The sequence below is a fragment of the Salmo trutta genome, chromosome 3, assembly GCF_901001165.1.
Source record: "Salmo trutta chromosome 3, fSalTru1.1, whole genome shotgun sequence".
Taxonomy (NCBI): Eukaryota; Metazoa; Chordata; class Actinopteri; order Salmoniformes; family Salmonidae; genus Salmo; species Salmo trutta.
This window is the reverse complement of record NC_042959.1, coordinates 54,489,292-54,510,083: the sequence shown is the minus strand read 5'-3', so window position 1 is coordinate 54,510,083 and position 20,792 is coordinate 54,489,292. Positions and strand designations below refer to the sequence as shown.

At 41.0% G+C, this 20,792-nt stretch overlaps 2 protein-coding genes across 5 annotated transcripts in view; one reads left to right on the top strand and one right to left on the bottom strand.

The window, feature by feature from the left end:
• Positions 1–727, bottom strand: part of LOC115179084 (tyrosine-protein phosphatase non-receptor type 23) — a 31,133-nt gene extending 30,406 nt beyond the window's left edge. The window contains exon 1 of the mRNA XM_029740380.1: positions 340–727. Within this exon, the coding sequence (XP_029596240.1) occupies positions 340–423 (84 nt within the window). The 5' untranslated portion in view covers positions 424–727. The remainder of the gene's footprint in view (positions 1–339) is intronic.
• Positions 728–874: 147 nt separating this feature from the next.
• On the top strand, positions 875–7,883 carry LOC115179164 (GA-binding protein subunit beta-1-like). 4 transcript variants are annotated; one of them, XM_029740519.1, is made up of 9 exons: positions 875–1,000; positions 1,858–1,968; positions 2,155–2,322; positions 2,524–2,721; positions 2,983–3,115; positions 4,851–4,931; positions 5,119–5,283; positions 6,089–6,207; positions 6,294–7,883. In XM_029740519.1, the coding sequence occupies exons 2-9, from the start codon at positions 1,861–1,863 to the stop codon at positions 6,759–6,761; spliced, it is 1,440 nt and encodes a 479-aa protein (XP_029596379.1). In that variant the 5' UTR covers positions 875–1,000; positions 1,858–1,860; the 3' UTR covers positions 6,762–7,883. The 4 variants fall into 4 exon arrangements, with proteins under 4 accessions (XP_029596379.1, XP_029596392.1, XP_029596397.1 ...); XM_029740532.1 differs by having other exon boundaries at positions 876–1,000; positions 2,527–2,721; XM_029740537.1 differs by having other exon boundaries at positions 876–1,000; positions 2,983–3,088.
• Positions 7,884–20,792: the final 12,909 nt, after the last annotated feature.

Genomic DNA, 20,792 nt, shown 5'->3' with positions numbered 1-20,792 from the left:
AGACTATCAGGCCTGCACAGAAACCAAGACAGCTAGTTCGTTAGCTACTATAGCTTATTTATTTGTTGTGACTGGGGTATCTGACACATTAACTACATGTTGACATCAATTGCTAACTAATTATCAACTTAGCTAGCTAACTGTAAACAAAGGCGATTGTCATGGCTGACACAGCTAACCAGATACGAGCTAGTTAACTACCTTTACTTGATTCGTCAGGCTAATAACTGTCTAGATGTGCTCGATACTTATGATTATCTTCCGTAATCCTTGTCTGCTTGACTTCCAATCTCAACCGCCCGGCAGTGCCCTGTTGCTCCACTCCCCTACCCATCTCACCTGCCTCACCGACGGGCTGAACTCGAACTCCCCTGCCTCTTTCAGATCCAGCCAGATCATTGGCATACGGGGGACCGCCTCCATCGCGGCCAGCAACTGCACCGAGCCTGAGTTCAAGTGACTTCAATTTAAATATCACTTCAGCAGTTTTTAATTCAGTGGATTTCTAACTATATATTGTTTCTTATAATCCCAAAACAACTGTGTCATGTCTCCATTTACACTTCAACAGGAAACGATGGACACTAAGGGACGTGACGCCAGAAGGAACATTCCAGTGCGCAAATGTTTATGGGAGATGTAGTTCACTATATTAGATCAGACTAGTTGTTTCACTAGATGGTTTGAATTTGAAACATCTAGCTATATTCAGTGTCTTTGGTTAGGCAATAACTACATGACATAATATTATATCTTATGTAAAGTGATACTAATGTATTGTATCATCATGTTTGAGCGTGGGAACATTTGTGGAACATTTTTGCTGCACACTATATACTATTACAACTTCCGGTGTGCCTGGCCGCCATATTTGATTCTGCAAAAAATATAAATATTATGATATTTGTTTAGCTGTCTAGCAAAGTTACGAAAGTGTAATAAACACACATTCGCCGGCAGAAATTAGAAGAGTTGCACTTTTAGCGAACGACTATCTAAGGTAAGCAACACTTGAAAATCGAATCCATAGTTAGCTGTAGCTAAATAACAAACCGTGTAAAAAAGCTCTGCAACTTAGCTAGTTATCTAACGTTAAGCTAACGAGCTAGCTACTTGTGAAACTAAGTCATTGACATTGTTAGCTGTCTATCTAGTTAGCTATCTTGCAATGTAACTAAATACCCCAAACGCCAACGCGAAATACTATTAAGATGCTATTGATTATGTGTCGTGGATATGCTCCTTTTGAAGTCTTGAGAAAATCAAAGCCATCTTCAGTTCTGAATGCTAGTAACTAGCTAGTTAGCAATAATAGTGCGGATGTGGAAGTAGCCAGATTTGGTGTCCACTTCTTTGACATCCGTAGTTTCATATTCGACTTCCACCGGAACATAACACCAACCAAGTATCAAAGCATGTAGTGTTGATTATTACTTTATTAGATGTATTACTAGCTAACGAGAAAAGTTCAAGCCCAGCGAAATGAACTGTGCGATCATTCAGTCAGTGTTTCTTCAGCTAGCCTGTGACTTGACACTGTATTTTAGCAAAATAAATAATTTCACTTTTGCCAAGTTGGTTCTTATTGCTGCCACAATTGCACATGGGTTCTGACTACGATTGCTTCACATTTACAAAAACGGAATATTTCCTAGTACTGCAATTTTTCCTTCAATACAACCATCAACATTACACCAATAAAACATATTGATGCAACATGTTTCACAGAGGATAAACAATACTATTTTGGGAGCAAAAATCATTCTCTAGACTTTTTAGCAATGCCTGGCTTATATTCACTCGAGGTTTGTCTTATTGTTTTGACACTTACGCAAAAGCACTCTTTCTGTCTCCCAGTAGATGTCACTGGTTGACCTGGGGAAGCGGCTGCTGGAGGCTGCGCGGGCAGGGCTGGATGATGATGTCAGGACCCTCATGGTCAATGGAGCTCCCTTCACCACTGATTGGGTAAGGTTCTCACTGTAGGGATACTCACATCCACTCACCTCATGTAGCCTAACACAGAGATATTGTTCCTCAGATCTCTTGCGGTACATCACAAATCTACCCATGTTGCCGTGCTGGCTTCTTTCACACAATCCAGACACAGTGTTGTAGGGACTGGGTCCTCATAAACCAAACTGTGTGTTCTAGCTGGGGACATCCCCGCTCCATCTAGCGGCTCAGTACGGACACCACTCCACTGCTGAGGTGCTTCTTCGAGCAGGCGTTAGCAGGGATGCCCGGACCAAAGTGGACAGGACCCCACTCCACATGGCGGCCACGGAGGGCCACTCCAATATAGTGGAGCTGCTAGTCAGTGTAAGGGCAACCAAATGTAAAGCTGACAGTATTCAGCTGTTTATATGAAAAACATAACAGTTCTATTTTTAATAAAGTGACTAAAAAACAAATGTTATTTTATTCATGTTGAATGTTCAACACCCTCATTTTGGAATCTAGGCTACCCGTCTCACTTTCCTATCTATTTTCCACCACTGGGGGGCGTGCTGTACTCCCTAGCAGAGCGGAGCGGACATCAACGCTAAGGACATGCTGAAGATGACAGCCCTGCACTGGGCGGCCCAGCACGGTCACAGAGATGTGGCAGAGCTGCTGCTCAAATATGGAGCAGACGTCCACTCCCTCAGCAAGTTTGACAAGACGCCCTTTGACATCGCCATGGACACCAGCAATACTGAGCTCATGATACTGTTACAGGTGAAGGGACTGTGTGTGTGTTTTGTATTTATATGGCTCTGATGTTCATTTGTTTTCACGAAAATGCCCTTATGTCTGTATAAGAAGGGAAGTGAACACGAGGGAAAATCATCTAAACACATGCAAGTATGTGTTCTTATCGCTGGTTTATGTAACACGTGTTGAGACCCTGAAGGTTGAACTGTTTCCCAGTATGTGGGAGGAACTGTGTCTGTTCTTGTTAGATAACATCTTCAAGGTGTGTTTTGTGTATGTACACAGGATGGCATGCAAAACCAAGTGAACATGAACCCAGAGCCCCAGTTCATCATCTCCTCTGCTGGGGTCGTGAACCTCTCTGACCTCGTCAACACCACCGCCAAGTCAGGTATGGGCAACTGGAGCACAGGTTACAGTAAGTTAGGTACAACTTTAAGTAGAGGTATATCAAATACAACTCAATGACATTTATACACTGCTCAAAAAAATAAAGGGAACACTTAAACAACACAATGTAACTCCAAGTCAATCACACTTCTGTGAAATCAAACTGTCCACTTAGGAAGCAACACTGATTGACAATAAATTTCACATGCTGTTGTGCAAATGGAATAGACAACAGGTGGAAATTATAGGCAATTAGCAAGACACCCCCAATAAAGGAGTGGTTCTGCAGGTGGTGACCACAGACCACTTCTCAGTTCCTATGCTTCCTGGCTGATGTTTTGTTCACTTTTGAATGCTGGCGGTGCTTTCACTCTAGTGGTAGCATGAGACGGAGTCTACAACCCACACAAGTAGTAGCTCAGGTAGTGCAGCTCATCCAGGATGGCACATGAATGCGAGCTGTGGTAAGAAGGTTTGCTGTGTCTGTCAGCGTAGTGTCCAGAGCATGGAGGCGCTACCAGGAGACAGGCCAGTACATCAGGAGACGTGGAGGGGGCCGTAGGAGGGCAACAACCCAGCAGCAGGACCGCTACCTCCGCCTTTGTGCAAAGAGGAGCAGGAGGAGCACTGCCAGAGCCCTGCAAAATGACCTCCAGCAGGCCACAAATGTGCATGTGTCTGCTCAAACGGTCAGAAACAGTCTCCATGAGGGTGGTATGAGGGCCTGACGTCCACAGGTGGGGGTTGTGCTTACAGCCCAACACCGTGCAGGACGTTTGGCATTTACCAGAGAACACCAAGATTGGCAAATTCGCCACTGGCGCCCTGTGCTCTTCACAGATGAAAGCAGGTTCACACTGAGCACGTGACAGATGTGACAGAGTCTGGAGACGCCGTGGAGAACATTCTGCTGCCTGCAACATCCTCCAGCATGACCGGTTTGGCGGTGGGTCAGTCATGGTGTGGGGTGGCATTTCTTTGGGGGGCCGCACAGCCCTCCATGTGCTCGCCAGAGGTAGCCTGACTGCCATTAGGTACCGAGATGAGATCCTCAGACCCTTTGTGAGACCATATGCTGGTGCGGTTGGCCCTGGGTTCCTCCTAATGCAAGACAATGCTAGACCTCATGTGGCTGGAGTGTGTCAGCAGTTCCTGCGAGAGGAAGGCATTGATGCTATGGACTGGCCCGCCCGTTCCCCAGACCTGAATCCAATTGAGCACATCATGTCTCGCTCCATCCACCAACGCCACGTTGCACCACAGACTGTCCAGGAGTTGGCGGATGCTTTAGTCCAGGTCTGGGAGGAGATCCCTCAGGAGACCATCCGCCACCTCATCAGGAGCATGCCCAGGCGTTGTAGGTGGAGGTCATACAGGCACGTGGAGGCCACACACACTACTGAGCCTCATTTTGACTTGTTTTAAGGACATTACATCAAAGTTGGATCAGCCTGTAGTGTGGTTTTCCACTTAAATTTTGAGTGTGACTCCAAATCCAGACCTCCATGGGTTGATAAATTGGATTTCCATTGATTATTTTTGTGTGATTTTGTTGTCAGCACATTCGACTATGTAAAGAAAAAAGTATTTAATAAGATTATTTCATTCATTCAGATCTAGGATGTGTTATTTTAGTGTTCCCTTTATTTTTTTTAGCAGTATATTTGATATAAATGGGGAACCTTAGTTACCACCTGACCTCACCCAAGACACTTCTAAATGGGATGACTTGATTGAGGTTTTGCATTGTCTTATTATTCCAGGAGAATCTGTCTCTACCACCTCAGTCCTGGCAACACTGGCAGCCCTGGCAGAAGCCTCCGGTCCCATGGGTAACAATGCAGGTAAGTGATGTCTATGCATAACCATGAGGATAACACTACAAATTACTCTGAGCTGCTCATGTTACAATTAATAGTACTTTGATCTATATCATTCTATAAAATTATGATAACTCTCTGTGCGTTAGGGCTAACACGATCTGTATTATATTTCTTAGACTGCAATGGTAAGTAACTATCTTTCCCACAGGCAAATCTGAGGATGCGATCGCTGCAGATTCTGTGGACTCAGCCATTCAGCATGTAGTGGGCGATGGAGGTCAGAGGGTCATCACCATAGTGACGGACCAACACGGCAACCTGCAGCCAGCAGGACTTGGACAGCAGTTCTTTGTCACTATGCAGGGGCAGCAAAGTAAGTAGGAAACCATAGCCATATATAGCCATTTATACACTCAGTGGCCAGTTTATTACCCATTCACAAATGGTTCGCTCCTACAGACAGTGAGCCACGTGGCCGTGGCTTGCTATAAAAGCAGATAGACAGGCATCAGGGCATTCAGTTACTGTATGATTGACTGTTAGAATGGGCAAAATGAGTGACCTATGCTACTTTGAGCATGGTATGATTGTCGGTGCCAGGCTCACCGGTTCCAGGATTTCAGAAATGGCTTTTCGTGGGCTTTTCACGCACGACAGTATCTAGGGTTTACAGAGAATAGTGCGACAAACAAAAAAACATCCAGTCAGTGGCAGTCCTGTGGGCAAAAAACTTGTTGATGAGAGAGATCGAAGGAGAATGGCAAGAATCATGCAAGCTAATAGGCAGGCCTCAAACAGGCAAATAACGGCACAGTACAACAATGGTGTGCAGAACGGCATCTCGGAACGCACAAATCGTTGATCGTTGTTACGGATGGGCTATTGCAGCAGACGACCACACCGGGTTCCACTCCTATCAGATAAAAACAAGAAAAGGCCTCTTGATAGGTCCCTTGATACCAATTGAGCAACATTTGAATGCTACAACTTATAGAATCCGTGCCCTGAATAATTCAGACTGTTCTGGAGGCAAAGGGGTGTCTGACCCGGTACTAGATGGGTGTACCCAATAAACTGGCCAATGAGTGTATATTTATTTAGTTTACATTGTGCTCATGTCAGCCTTTTTCAAGACATTACAATGAATGCATTCATGAGTTTGTGTTTTGTTTCTGTAGTGGTGGCAGTCCCGGCTGGTCAGATCACAGAGGAAGTGGTGGAACAGGAGCCTTATCCCTCTCCGGCACGCAAAAGGAGAATAGAGCCTGCAGCCATCCTAACCAGACCCAAAGAAAAGGTCAGCAATGGTCCCCATGTTTGTTGCTTGGCATAATATTCTGAAATCGTTTCTCTCTTCTTACTGTATGTGCCCAATGTTCTCAGAAAGCGAAGTCAGGGGACAGCAGTCGGGAGCAGCTCCAGAAGCAGTTGCAGGAGGCCAACCGGAAGGCCCAGGAGTACCGCACACAGCTCCTACAGAAGGAGCAGGAAGCTGAGCAGTACCGCCTCCGACTAGAGGAGGCCATAGAGCAACAACAGAGCAACAATACCAGCATTGCTACTGGTTCTACCAGCACAGGTGTCCAGGAGGTAGAGGAGGAGGTGGTCCAAATAGAAAAACAACGTGAGACAGAGGAGAGAGTTGTAGAGGAAGACAAAGTGGAAGGGGAGGAGGACGTCCCATTTCCGGAAGACACCATTCTGGTTAAAGTGGAGGAGGAGCTGGATTCAGGGGAGGGAGAACAGATAACGGTGGATGAGACCGAGGAAACGGAGAAGGCTTCAACTAAGGTCACAACAACCCCCAAAAGGGGGAGAGGGAGGGGACGAGGACGTGGAAGGAGGCGGTAGTCAAGTGTCCCTCTGTTCTCTTGGTGTTCTCTCATGATATGTCTTGTTTTATGCTTTTATATTAATATTAACGGTTATTACTTGTTTCTTATTTTAGAACAATAACGTTGTACTTGTATTTGTAACTAGGTTTTAAGATTATTTTATTTACTTGCAATACTTTTGATGAAGAAGCCATTGGCGAGCACTTGTAAGCTAACGCTGAGCCATATGTGGGAGGAGTTAAGGATGCAGATGGCTCCACAGTGTACAAACTATTCTGTGAATTTAGAGAAAGTAAGAAAAGGTATGTTTGCATAGGAGTGTAAATACTGCAATGTGGGTTTGATTGCACTGTGCATTAATTCTCCTAAGAATAAGGTTTGCAACACATTCGAAATAGGATATTCAATCCACAGCATTTCTGGTTCCTGTCATCAGCGTCATGTTTAAAATGGTAGAATCAAGTTAGCTCAAGTGTATAGTACTAACTGAGCAAATGTATCTGATTCTTCCGAAAAGGTTGTCCAAGGCTGGCTAAGTTGTAGTTATTTGCGTACCTCAATGTGTGAGTGTTTGGGCATGTGTGGGTGTGGGATATCGGTGTTTCTTTGCTAGTCGGCCAGCTTTCTTAAATCTCAGTCTTAAATATCCTCTTCTAGTACTATTTTAGTTGCAGACCACTCAGACACTAAAATTACTGTAGGTTTTCATTTTTTGTTCCAAGTAATGCTAGATTTTAGAGTTAATGTGTAAGTTAATGTTATTCTTAAGCTCTTATTTTTGTTCCTTTTGTAATTTTAAAGCATTACACTCTGTATAGACCAGCGTCTGTCAATAGACATTGATCTGTCATCGCAGTCCAGTTTAAACTAATACTCTCAGAAAAATATTGTTTACATATGCTCTCTTTGATGGCTACTTAGTTTGGCACTATGTCCTTCTATGTGTTTTTATAATGTTCATAAAGAAACACTATTAGGGGTTATCTTCCATTTGGTTAGGATAAAAAAACATTTTGCTACAAAATAATGTTAGTGAGTCAATATGGGAAAATGTTGAATTGTTTTTTTATGTGGAATACCCCTTTTCTTAACAAATGTATTTTTAGAATTCAATAAATAAGCACTTATTGTTATTCTATCCATGCATGTTACTTGTCCTTTTTGATTATTTATTATATGACTATTGCTCATCGACAAACAATGCATCTACATACACTGAGTGTACAAAACATTAGGAACACTTGCTCTTTCCATGACAGACTGACCAGGTGAACCCAGGTGAAAGCTATGATCCCTTATTGATGCCACTTCTTAAATCCACTTCAATCAGTGTAGATAAACGGGAGGAAACAGGTTAAATAATGTTTTTTATGCCTTGAGACATGGATTGTGTATGTGTCCCATTCAGAGGGTGAATGGTCAAGACAAAATATTGAACGGGGCATGGTAGTAGGTTTCCCATGTGTATCAAGAATGGCCCACCACCCAAAGGACATCCAGCCAACTTGACAAAACTGTAGGAAATATTGGGGTCAACATGGGCCAGCATCCCTGTGGAATGCTTTCGACACCTTGTACAGTCCATGCCCCAATAGGGGGTTGCAACGCAATATTAAGGTGTTCCTAATGTTTTGTACACTCTGTGTATACCTGCAGGCATATAAAACAATCCAAATCTTATGTTTTGAATTAGCCCTGACTGACTAGTTTTAATGAATTTTTTGGTTGTATAAGGTTCACCATATAGCTTCTGTAAGTAATTATTACAATGGAGCATTTCTTTTTTGCCTCGTTGAGCCTGAGAGTTTTTTTTTTATTTCATATTTTCTCTTGAGGACTGCTGATTAAGTTCATCCAACTTTACTTCTATTTATAGCATTCATTTCACAATGATGTCCCTGGTGACCAATCAGGAAAATTACAAGCAATTTTTTTAAAGTGCTTAGCTGTATATGTACAGTGTCTCTTCTGTTCTTTATACAGCTGTGATGGTTTCAGCAATGTACCATAGTACATCGGTGTCTCTATGTGGTCATGGTATGAGCCGTGCACCATGTTTCAACCCAAGAAGCTTAGAAGAAAGAAGTAATATAAAGTGCATGTACCTTAAAGGCCCAGGAGTCTTCAAAGGATATTGGTTAGATTCATTTTCCCTTTTTACCTACTGGACATATATCCAGTAGCTAGTTTTCTCCACACCCATTTCTTCCTATTGTCAGTAAATGGAGGTATGATAAATGTTGCACCCCAACAGAGGAATCATTCCCCTGCACTGCAAAATCCATTGTGCAATTCCAATATTCTCTTTAAGTCCTACTCATGGCCATTCCCACTCACAGGGGAACATTCCCAAGAAAACTGTTTACAGACCATTAAATAAACTTGAATAGACTACAGCAGAAAAACTAAAACAGCCCCTTTGGGAATGAAATGAAGTCAGTGCATATACAGTTGAAGTCGGAAGTTTACATACACCTTAGCCAAATACATTTAAACTCAGTTTTTCACAATTCCTGACATTTAATCCAAGTAACAATTCCCTGTCTTAGGTCAGTTAGGATCACCACTTTATTTTTAGAATGTGAAATGTCAGAATAATAGTAGAGAGAATGATTTATTTCAGCTTTTATTTCTTTCATCACATTCCCAGTGGGTCAGAAGTTTACATACACTCAATTAGTATTTGCTAGCATTGCCTTTAAATTGCTTAACTTGGGTCAAATGTTTCAGGTAACCTTCCACAAGCTTCCCACAATAAGTTGGGTGAATTTTGACCCATTCCTCCTGACAGAGCTGGTGTAACTTAGTCAGGTTTGTAGGCCTCCTTGCTCGCACACGCTTTTTCAGTTCTGCCCACAAATTTTCTATGGGATTGAGGGCAGGGCTTTGTGATTGCCACTCCAATACCTTGACTTTGTTGTCCTTAAGCCATTTTGCCACAACTTTGGAAGTATGCTTGGTGTCATTGTCCATTTGGAAGACCCATTTGCGACCAAGCTTTAACTTCCTGACTGATGTCTTGAGATGTTGCTTCAAAATATCCACATAATTTTCCTCCCTCATGATGCCATCTATTTTGTGAAGTGCACCAGTCCCTCTTGCAGCAAAGCACCCCCACAACATGATGCTGCCACCCCCGTGCTTCACGGTTGGGATGGTGTTCTTCGGCTTGCAAGCATCCCCTTTATCCTCCAAACATAACGATGGTCATTATGGCCAAACAGTTCTATTTTTCTTTCATCAGACCAGAGGACATTTCTCCAAAAAGTACGATCTTTGTTCCCATGTGCAGTTGCAAACCGTAGTCCGGCTTTTTTATGGCGGTTTTGGAGCAGTGGCTTCTTCCTTGCTGAGCGGCCTTTCAGGTTATGTCGATATAGGACTCGTTTTACTGTGGATACAGATATTTTTGTACCTGTTTCCTCCAGCACCTTCACAAGGTCCTTTGCTGTTGTTCTGAGATTGATTTGCACTTTTCGCACCAAAGTACGTTCATCTCTAGGAGACAGAACGCGTCTCCTTCCTGAGTGGTATGACGGCTGCGTGGTCCCGTGGTGTTTATACTTGCGTACTATTGTTTGTACAGATGAACGTGGTACCTTCAGGTGTTTGGAAATTGCTCCCAAGGATGAACCAGACTTGTGGAGGTCTACAAATTTCTTTCTGAGGTCTTGGCTGATTTCTTTTGATTTTCCCATGATGTCAAGCAAAGAGGCGCTGAGTTTGAAGGTAGGCCTTGAAATACATCCACAGGTACACCTCCAATTGACTCAAATCATGCCAATTAGCCTATCAGAAGCTTCTAAAGCCATGACATAATTTTCTGGAATTTCCCAAGCTGTTTCAAGGCACAGCCAACTTAGTGTATGTAAATTTCTGACCCACTGGAATTGTGATACAGTGAATTATAAGTGAAATAATCTGTCTGTAAACAATTGTTGGAAAAACTACTTGTGTCATGCACAAAGTAGATGTCCTAACCGACTTGCCAAAACTATAGTTTGTTAACAAAAAATTTGTAGAGTGGTTGAAAAACGAGTTTTAATGACTCCAACCTAAGTGTATGTAAACTTCCGACTTCAACTGTATGTAAGGTGGCTGAGTGGGTGTAGTAGACCTTAAAGAGCCAATGAACACACCGATTGGTGTATGGGGAGGGGGAAACTGAAAATTAGTTGTCATTGGCAGAGAGGTTTGGAACTCTCTTTCTTATTGATCTATTAACTAATTTACCGCATGGTGATGTCACCATGGAAGGCCAAAACTCCATCCCACTGACAGGCTGACATTTCATGCATCTTCCAAACAGCTCTTACACTGACAGTTCCCTTAATAACATCATTTTCACAATTTCATAATATTATTCCAATCAAATAGTGTGTAAATATACAGTGGGGTCTGAAATTATTGAATCCCTTGATAAAGATAAGCAAAAACGAAAGTATAAAATAAATAATTTAAATACTGAGGTATATTGAATGCAAACAAAAGGGGGGAAATTATATTATTTTATACTAATACAATTGCTCACAGAAAGAGATTTTAGTTTAACAAGTAATATTTTTTTCTCTCAAAAAGGTAGGGGTCAAAATTATTGACACCCGTTTTCAATACCTTTCAATACCTCACCTTGCGCATAACGGCACTGAGCCTTTAAAAGAAATTGGAGAACACATTGGGAGGGATCTTAGACCATTCCTCCATACAGAATCCTTCCAGATCATTGATATCCTTCGTCTACGCTTATGGACTGCCCTCTTCAATTCAATCCACAGGTTTTCAATGGGTTTCAAGTCCAGAGACAGATGGCCATTGCAACATTTAGCCATGCACACCAGTGGTGGGTTTGGTGTTGAAATGAGAATGCACGAGAAGAAAATAACCCCATACTACTGTAAAATATGGTGGAGGATCTTTGATGTTATGGGGCTATTTTGCTCCTGCTGGTTCTGGGGCCCTTGTTAAGGTGAACACCATCATGATCTTTACCCAGTACCAGGCCATTTTAACCAAAAACCTGATCTTCCAGCAAGCCTGTTGGTGCCCGACTTGATGCACCGGTACCGCTTGCAGTGTGGAAGCGGAGAGAATAGTCTATAGCTTGGGTTGGAGTCTTTAACAATTTTCCGGGCCTTCCTAACATACCGCCTGATATACTATAGATGTCCTGGATGTCAGGCAGCTTGGCACCAGTGATGTACTGGGCTGTCCGCACCACCCTCTGTAGCTCCATGCGATCGAGGGCGGTGCTATTGCCATACCAGGCTGTGAAGCAGCTAGTCAAAATGCTCTCAATGGTACAGCTGTAGAACTTTTGAAGGATTTGAGGGCCCATGTCCTTAAATCACATGACTGTGTTTGGACCATTTTAAGTCTTTACTGATTTGGACACAGAGGATCTTGAAGCCCTCGGCCTGCTCCACTGCAGCCCCGTCAAAGGATTCTGTATGAAGGAATGGTCTAAGATCCCTCCCAATGTGTTCTCCAACTCATAAAACATTTTAGAAAAAGGCTCAGTGCCATTATCCTCGCATGGTGAAGTATCGAAAGGTATTGAAAATAGGGGTGTGAATAATTTTGACCCCTACCTTTTTGAGAAGAAAATATATGACTTCTTAACAGTGCTTGACTTGGACTGAAATTGGTTCCGGTAGTCATTTTGGGTGCCGGTACAGTTTATATTTAGGCGCAGGAGCGCCACAATACTTTTGAGCTAATATTCTATAAGAACAGGAGCTCAAGCAGTAGAACATTTGAGGTGCCGGTACTCAACTCCAGTGAGCTCCTGCCCAAGTTAAGCACTAGTTGTTAAACAAAATATTTTCTCTGAGCAATTGTATTAGTATCCATAATATCATTCCCCCAAAAAATGTAGCATACAATATAACTCAATATTTTAATTATTTATTTTATACACTAATTTTTGCTAATCTTTATCAAGTGCGTCAATCATTTTTGACTGCACTGTGCCTTTAAAATGCTCATGTAATTAATGGGTGCATTTATCAGTTATTGATAATTGATAGTTATTGATCCCCACAGGTTTATGTCCTTACCATGAGCAGAGAACTTCAAATTACTGTTGTAGAGTGTGTAGATATGGGAATGGAATGCCTGCTTCTAGCAGGAAGACACACAAAGGCTTTGTATCCATGTTCCAATGTGAGTGTATGTGTATCTTTAAAAAACAGACAAAGAGAAGTGATGACAATATCAAAAATATCTTTGGAAAAAATGTAAGGTAGATAATATGAATTACTGAAGACCTCTACACCTTTTTTGAAAGATATGTAACAGCATTGTACTAAATGGCACAATAACAATTGCTTATTGCTTCACACAAGAGTTTTAATATTTCACAAAATGATTGTACATAAATGTTTTTAGATGTAATATTAAATAGGTTCCCCATCACTGTCTGTCTATATGATAATTATATATATCAAGGCACCCCATTTGTGTGTCACAGTGAATTGTTATTCTGCATGGTATTGGATCCGTCTCGCTCGAAAGAGCAGCCCTTGCCTGCGGCTGGAGCAATAGCAGGTGTGTCTATTGGCCTGATGAGAGCAAGACAAAGTGCCTGGGTTCACGCAAATGATACAGACGGCTGCGAGCCACCCCTGCCACAAGCTGAGAATGTGTTAAAGAGAAAGTGTTAACGTGTTTACCCGTATCATGATCTTGGAAAGAGCATAATAAAAAATAATTATGTTTTTTTTCCCTTAACTTTTTGTCTGATGTTTAATTCTTAAAACAAAAAACTAAAAAGGTAATGCATCGTAATTACTTTTATTATAAAAGGAAAGAGGCTCAAAGCAAGCATAATACATGTTCAAAAGAAGGCTCAAATGTTGACAGTGAATACTGTACTGTACCAACTAAATAACAGCAGCATCAACATGCGTAAAGCGCTCAACATGCTTGGAGGGGATATTTTGCAAAAACATGCAAAGACACTTGTGCACAGAAATGTACCACTAAACTGATACATTGTGACAGGAAAAGGCCACAGTTTATCACAAGAACATGACATGTCAAAGTGTGAAAGCACACTCATTTGGTAGGTGTATGACATCTGCTTGAAGTGCATAACATATTTTTCTGTCATCTATTGACTATCTGTAAACATGCTACTCTATAAGGCGTACAGTTAAGGAGTTGCCCAAATAAAGAGCCACAGACATTGTCCATAAAGGGATAGTCCAAGGTGTGATAATCTGTTCAGATGTAGCACACTGCTAACATGCCATCTGTGGGCAGTGATATGCTTTATTTTATTTCAGATATGAAAAGGATATTACATAGAACTATAGCAAGATGCTATCTATGACAGAACTACTGGAATGAATCTTTCACCTCATTTCCCTAAAATGCTCATCTAGATGTTCATAATTAGGCACAAGTTACGGCACAGTAAACATTTCAATAAACCTCATTTGGTCATTCAGATTTATGACTCTGGATCCTTTCCATTATTAGTGATTTGTCATTTTTTTGATTGCAGACATTGAATAGTTAACACTTATCCCACTGCTGACATCAAACATCTAAGGCCCATTGAAGCCACCCAAAAACAATGAAGTCTCTTTAAAGGATACTTTGAAACATTGTCGACCTCTCTTTCCATGATGGCAAGAAAACAAATAACTTGGGTGACAAAGATATGGATCTGGATATCAATGGTATGTTATAGGCTGGCTGATGTTAAAGGAAATATCTGTCTTCCAATTTCAAAAAGTATTAAGCAACTCAATGAGGGTGAGGGTCTTTGTGAGTGCACAAGGCGCTGGTTGGCATAAATGTAACTACATTTGTTTTTTCTGTGTAAGTGTATTTTTGTTTGAGCGACGCTTGATTGATTGTTTGTGCATTTTGTACCCTGGCCAAAGTGGACAATTGAAGTAAAACATTCCACAGGATACACTGTGTATACACTGAGGACCTTGCCGCAAACAAGCAACTTTATAGCTTCAAACGGCATTCAAATGTTTTTCTTGTTCTTACATGGAGTTTTATTCCTTTACTACTACAAGTACACAATTGAAATATAGGCATATTTGCAGGAGGAACTGTTGCATAGAGCACCTGTAGCCCTTTCCTGCAGTCAAATGACCAAAAGTGGTCTCATGGGTGGAATGTTATTAATATTTCTCATAATTTCATAATTAATAAACATCCAGTGTTGCTATGTCAAACGGTTGTGTTATATTTCAGTATTCTGTGATGTACATAAAATGTAATATTGGGATGCAAACTCAAAATTGAATACATTTCAACTCTATATCTGACTTGGTAAAATTGTCTTATTGTTCTAAACCCATAACCATGTGCGTGAGGTGTATACATTTTTTCTAAGTAGATTTGTTTAAGACTACCAAGAAATGATCCTAATTTAGCCCATCGCAGTAAAAGGTTAAGGGGATGGGGTAGTGAAATGATGCAATAGTAGTGGCAACGAGTTAGCCTGGAGTGTGTCTTCGGGAGTTAGATTTGATAGGTGTTACAGCAGGTACCTTACATGATGCCATTTGGTAGAAGATGTTCCTTATAAGTGATTCCATACGAACCCAGAACAAATAAAATACCATGATTTAGGGATTTTCGCAACATTTAATCCATAGAATGGTCCTTTGGAGGAAAGCATAATTGAGAAATACTGAATCAAAGTTGCCATATTATGTCATTTTTGCCTTACCCAGGCCTCCTGTAAGACTCCATAATGTTTCATCTGTAGATGCTAAAAAGCTAAAATTGGTGTCATATGAAACTTTAATGCTTGCTCTGTAATATGAGTAGTATTATGATTTCAATAACATTTTTGTACATTCATTTATGAATATTTCAAAATACAAACATGAATATTGAAAAAAATGAACAAATGTTTTAATATATTGTTGAACATAATATACTCTAGGGGCATATCAAAGTTCCATAATGGGATCTCTGCTAGTTTTAATTTTATGGACCATTTTATATTGAGAAATTGGCACAGCAGGCAATGTAACCAATCACAGCCCTCCTTTTACTTGCATCATTGCACATCATGCAAATTTAAGGACTCCTGGGAAAGGCCAAAATGTCATAAATATGAGAACTTTGATCAATTATTTCTCAATTATGCTTTTAGATACAAATGTCAAATATATGTCAACAATCTTTCTTACAAAGGACCATTCTATGGATAAAATAATTTTTTTATCTGCAAAATTATGGCCTTTTTTTGTCCTGGTTTCATATGGAATCACTCGCACGTGTTGTCATTAGGGTAATAAGGGCTGGCAATTACTGCTTATGACTGCAGTAATTGGTGAAGCAATTGATATAACATGTTACAATAGAGCAAACAAAGAAAGGTCTTAGGTGATGCATGCTCGAAGGCTGCCTCTAATACAAAGGTGTCCCTGGTGGTTTGGCACCGGCAGTCATACAGCATGTGGTCCTTGGGCAAAACGGATAAACTAAGTTGCTCCTCGAGCATTGCAATATTTGACAGTGCTTCAGTGTCAAGGGAGCTCCTTCTCCACACGGAGAAGGACACTGCAATACAGTGTCGAGGGAGCTCCTTAGGTCCTCCTTAGACAATGCGGTAGTCAAACGTGTCCTTCTCCGTGTGGTCTGTCCAGTTGGAGGAGGGCATGCTGCGGTATGGGTCCAGCAGGATGCGGAAGCAGCGCACGATGAGCAAGGCCAGGGCGATGAAGAGGAGGAGGACGAAGACAAAGGCAGCCTTCCCCTCAGCCATCCTGGACCCCTCATCCATTTCGTCACTGCTCCTCCTGCCTTCCTCAGATAATCACTTTCAGATGTGGGAAGATACTGGAGCACTGGTGGCTCCTGTAGTGAAAGCCAAACCAATCAAATATGAGTAAATGCAATATATATAATCAGTGGCGACCTGTTCAGGGCAGGTGGGACTTGCCTGTTTGGCATGTTATTTTGGCATTAATACGTGTCACATATCAGTTTGCAAACAATGTAAAATATATATATATATCATTGAGTTAATAAAGCCGCATACAAACATGGTCTCTTTTTTGTTTTCTTGAGTAAGGCAGCTCCAACATGCAGGTGTTTCAGCCTAGCTTAGTGCTTTCTGTGGTGGTGGGGCAAGCCAGCAGAAAAGACGGAGCATTGCACCGTGATTGGCTCAGTGTTCTGTCACTCATGGGGACACTTCGTCACCTCCAAGTCTAAGGGTAGACATTGAAAATTCTATCCCCTTGGGTGCTGTCATAGAGTTACATTAGAAGTGCCCATCCAAAAAGGCTCAAGGTCATTGGCCACAGATAAAATGACGTCAAGTCCCGTTATACAGTAGCTTTGAATGAACTGAATCAAGTCGACAATCTACAGGCAAATCCTTTTAAATCATTGTCATATGAAGAGAAATAATGAAGAGAAATTATAGATAAAACACATCGGTGCTCATCGGCCATTGGACATAAACATTACAGAACAAGTTGGAAATCGCAAATTCAACAATGAGTGGTTTGGAAGGAATCAGTGGCTAACTGGAAGTACTGCAAAGCAATCATTAGCCTGCAATTCATCGGAGTGGCTGTGGCTGTGTGGTCCCAAGTCTAAGATTAAGGGTCTCTTTTCCTAGTTTAAAATTATAAACATTTAACATTGGCCAAGCTGTTAATGAAGCAAGATCTGTGCCGCGCTCAAAACAACTGTTAACTCAGAACTGCAAAATCTGACTTTAGTGAGTTCAAGACAACTGGGAACTCGGGTAAAACGAGCTAAGACTGGGAAAATACGTTTTGAACTTTCATCCAACTCGGAATTGTAAATCCGGAATTTGAGCCTCTATCTAGAGCTACAACCTTAAGATCACAGACATCAACAAGATTCAACCATTTTTCCCCCAGTTTCCAGTTGTCTTGAAAGCACCATAAATCCAGAGAATGCCAAACTTTGATGACAAAATTGTTCAAGTGAGTACATCACAAGGTGAGTCCAAAAATGTATTGTATGCTGCTGCATAAATTATTTAATATGCCAGGGAGATATGTATACTGTAGCTAAGAAAGTAATACTAAGTGTATGTTGTATAGTAAGCTGTTAGTAGCCCATGTGCCAATAATTTGGTCTATTTTTCACCTCTTAATTCACCCGACCAAGATTTATATGCTTTGAATAGTTCAGGCTCCAAGCAGCAGCATTGTCTTAGAATGTTTTGCTCTCTCGATTGTGAGTTTTAAGAGGCTCTTTTGGGCTGGATTTAGGGCTCATGGTTCTGTAAGCATTAAGTGTTGTCACAGAGATTGAGAACGTCACCTGGGAGGGGATGACAGGCAAAGTCGGTGGTGTTATGTGATGGCTTATGGTGAGGATGAAGACGAAAGAGCCTGTTGTTCTAGACATATCTCTGCCAGTGACTCTCGGGAGAGAAGCCTTCAACCCTGCTTCTCTGTGACAGGCAGAGGATGAACATCCTGTAATCCATCACACTTAGGACTCAAGAATGATATTTCACCCTGCTGACTTATTGTGTTGCCATAGGAAAGTGACAGGTGATGTGGCAGTAAGCACAGCTGAAGGAAAAGGAACCAAAATGAATGTCTGGTTTACGGTTAAAAAAAAATCTGTCTGATGTAAATCTATATTTGTTAATACAATATACTTGTTGATGAATTTAAGCTAATATCCATGTCTTACTATGATGAAATAAATCATTTAGACTACAAAAAAAAGAGAACATGTTTAAGCAGTGCTTTTGATATAGGCTACCTTCTTCGGTTCTTTAATTCTGTCCCTTCAAGGTACAATTGTTGAGCAATTAAGTCTAGCAACGCATTTTACACTGCTGATTGTTGTTAGGCAATATAAAATCAAGTGACCTCACATTTACTTGACCATTTTGCATTGTCGTTGCATTATGGAAACCTCAGTTACACACAAAAAAAATCACGGAGGCAGTTGACACTTTAAAGAATATGATTGTTCATGCCTGTGTAGACATAGACAGAGTTGACTATCAAAGTGGCAAGAGAATGAGTTTTGGTTTGATTTATGACTTACGATTCTACAGCTGACTTCTAGTGTCATTTTGTAAGGTGGGCTGTGAACAGCATTAATTAAATATATGTTTTTATTAGTCAATCTGGAGAGAATAATACTATTGTATGATGGGTTCCATACGTTTGTTAATGATTCTACAGTGTCGAGAATGGATATTGTTGGCTATATCTCATAATAAACACATACTTGCCTGGGATCTACTGACTTCTGGAATAATATAACAGAATGGCACGTGTTGCGCATTGACAAGCCACACCATTTTGATAATAGAAAACAAGCTATTTTTAGAAAACAGGACACACCCTTAAATAAATATTTCTTTTCATATGTTTTATAAGAGTTTATAGACCATTAGAATTATTTTCTGATATCGAGTGTTATTGTATCAAGGCAACATTGGGAAATTAAAATGAAAATTCAAGGCATTCTCTCGCCTGTGCGCAGGTGCCAAAATGATAATACACAAAAATAGGCAAGTTTTTCTCTATGTCACTCAATGAGCAGTATGGCATTTAAACGCTAAAATAAATGACCAAAACATTATTCAAAATAATTAATGTATTAGGCCTACTTTAGACTAGCGAGAAGATGGCGTGACGCTTACCTGTTGTATCAGAAGAGCGCGGGAAATTCCGTCAGCGCGCGCACCAAAGGCAATACATTTATGAATAGCCTCATATTTTCAGTATTTTGCGAGAAAAACAATAACAAGCATTTTATCTAAACATACCCTGTTCTCCATTTTCAATCTCTTTCTTTCAAGCAGTTAATATTTCTGCCTGCTCATCCACCCAGAGCTTTTGTCGTCCACCTCACTCACTCCCACCAAAGCGATGTAGTAGGCTATCTCGTCGCCAGTGGCAACCTGTTGCCATAGTAATCCATCTTTACAAGTGTAAGTGCACGAGAGAAAGCAAGGTGTGGTTCTGTCTGTGTTCATGACATAGCAAATTGATAAGCTTCTGTTTGAGACATAAACGAATAACTGTTTCTTCCACAACCTTATTGTTAGATAATTATTGCAAAATGTGCAGAATATCTCAATAAATAGAGATAACACACATCGAAAACACTTAATTCTGGACTTTGATATATATATATTTTAACTTCGCTGGAAGAAACACGTAGAGAAACCTTGCACAGAGTAGTATCTTGGTTTTGACTCATATCCCATTCCGAGTCCCTGATAGTCCAGGCTACTAAACTATTGCCTAATATCCGAATCATTTTTCATAAATAAACAATGATGACCATGCAAGTCAGTTTCTTAATGGTCTGCGAGTAATAGGCTATATTAGACATACCTCAGTGGTAAGATGTGATTGAATTACTTGATTCATAATATAAAAAGACCAATACTGTTTTGGGTCACAGAGAGTGGGTTTTTTGACCTCAGTGTTCAATTAGCACGATTTGCTCTGAGCCAGATGTCAAGCAGTTAGTCTTCCACATTTAAGAATGATGGGTCAGACTGCTTGCAAAAACCAAATCCCCATTGAAGTTGTTCACTAATCTAAAACTCACTGATGGGCCTGGCATACAAAGCCCCACAGAGCTCTCTGGTGGATATTTTATGCATTGCAGTTTAATAGCACACAATGGTGACGTACGCTGAATGTATAAAACAGGAACCCTTGCTCTTTACGTGACATATACTGACCAGGTGAATCCAGTTGAAAGCTATGATCCCCTATTGATCTCAAACTATTAAATCCACTTCAATCAGTGTAGGAGGAAGGGAAGGAGAAGGATTTTTAAACCTTGAGACATGGATTGTGTATGTGTGCCAATCAGAGGGTGAATGGGCAAGCGCCTTTGAACGGGGTATGGTAGTAGGTGCCAGGTGCACCGGTTTCATTGTGTCAAGAACTGCAACACTGCTGGGTTTTTCACGCTCAACAGTTTCCCATGTGTATCAAGAATGGTCCACCACACAAAGGACATCCAGTCAACTTGACAAAACTGTGGGAAGCATTGGAGTCAACATGGGCCAACATCCCTGTGGAACGCTTTCAAC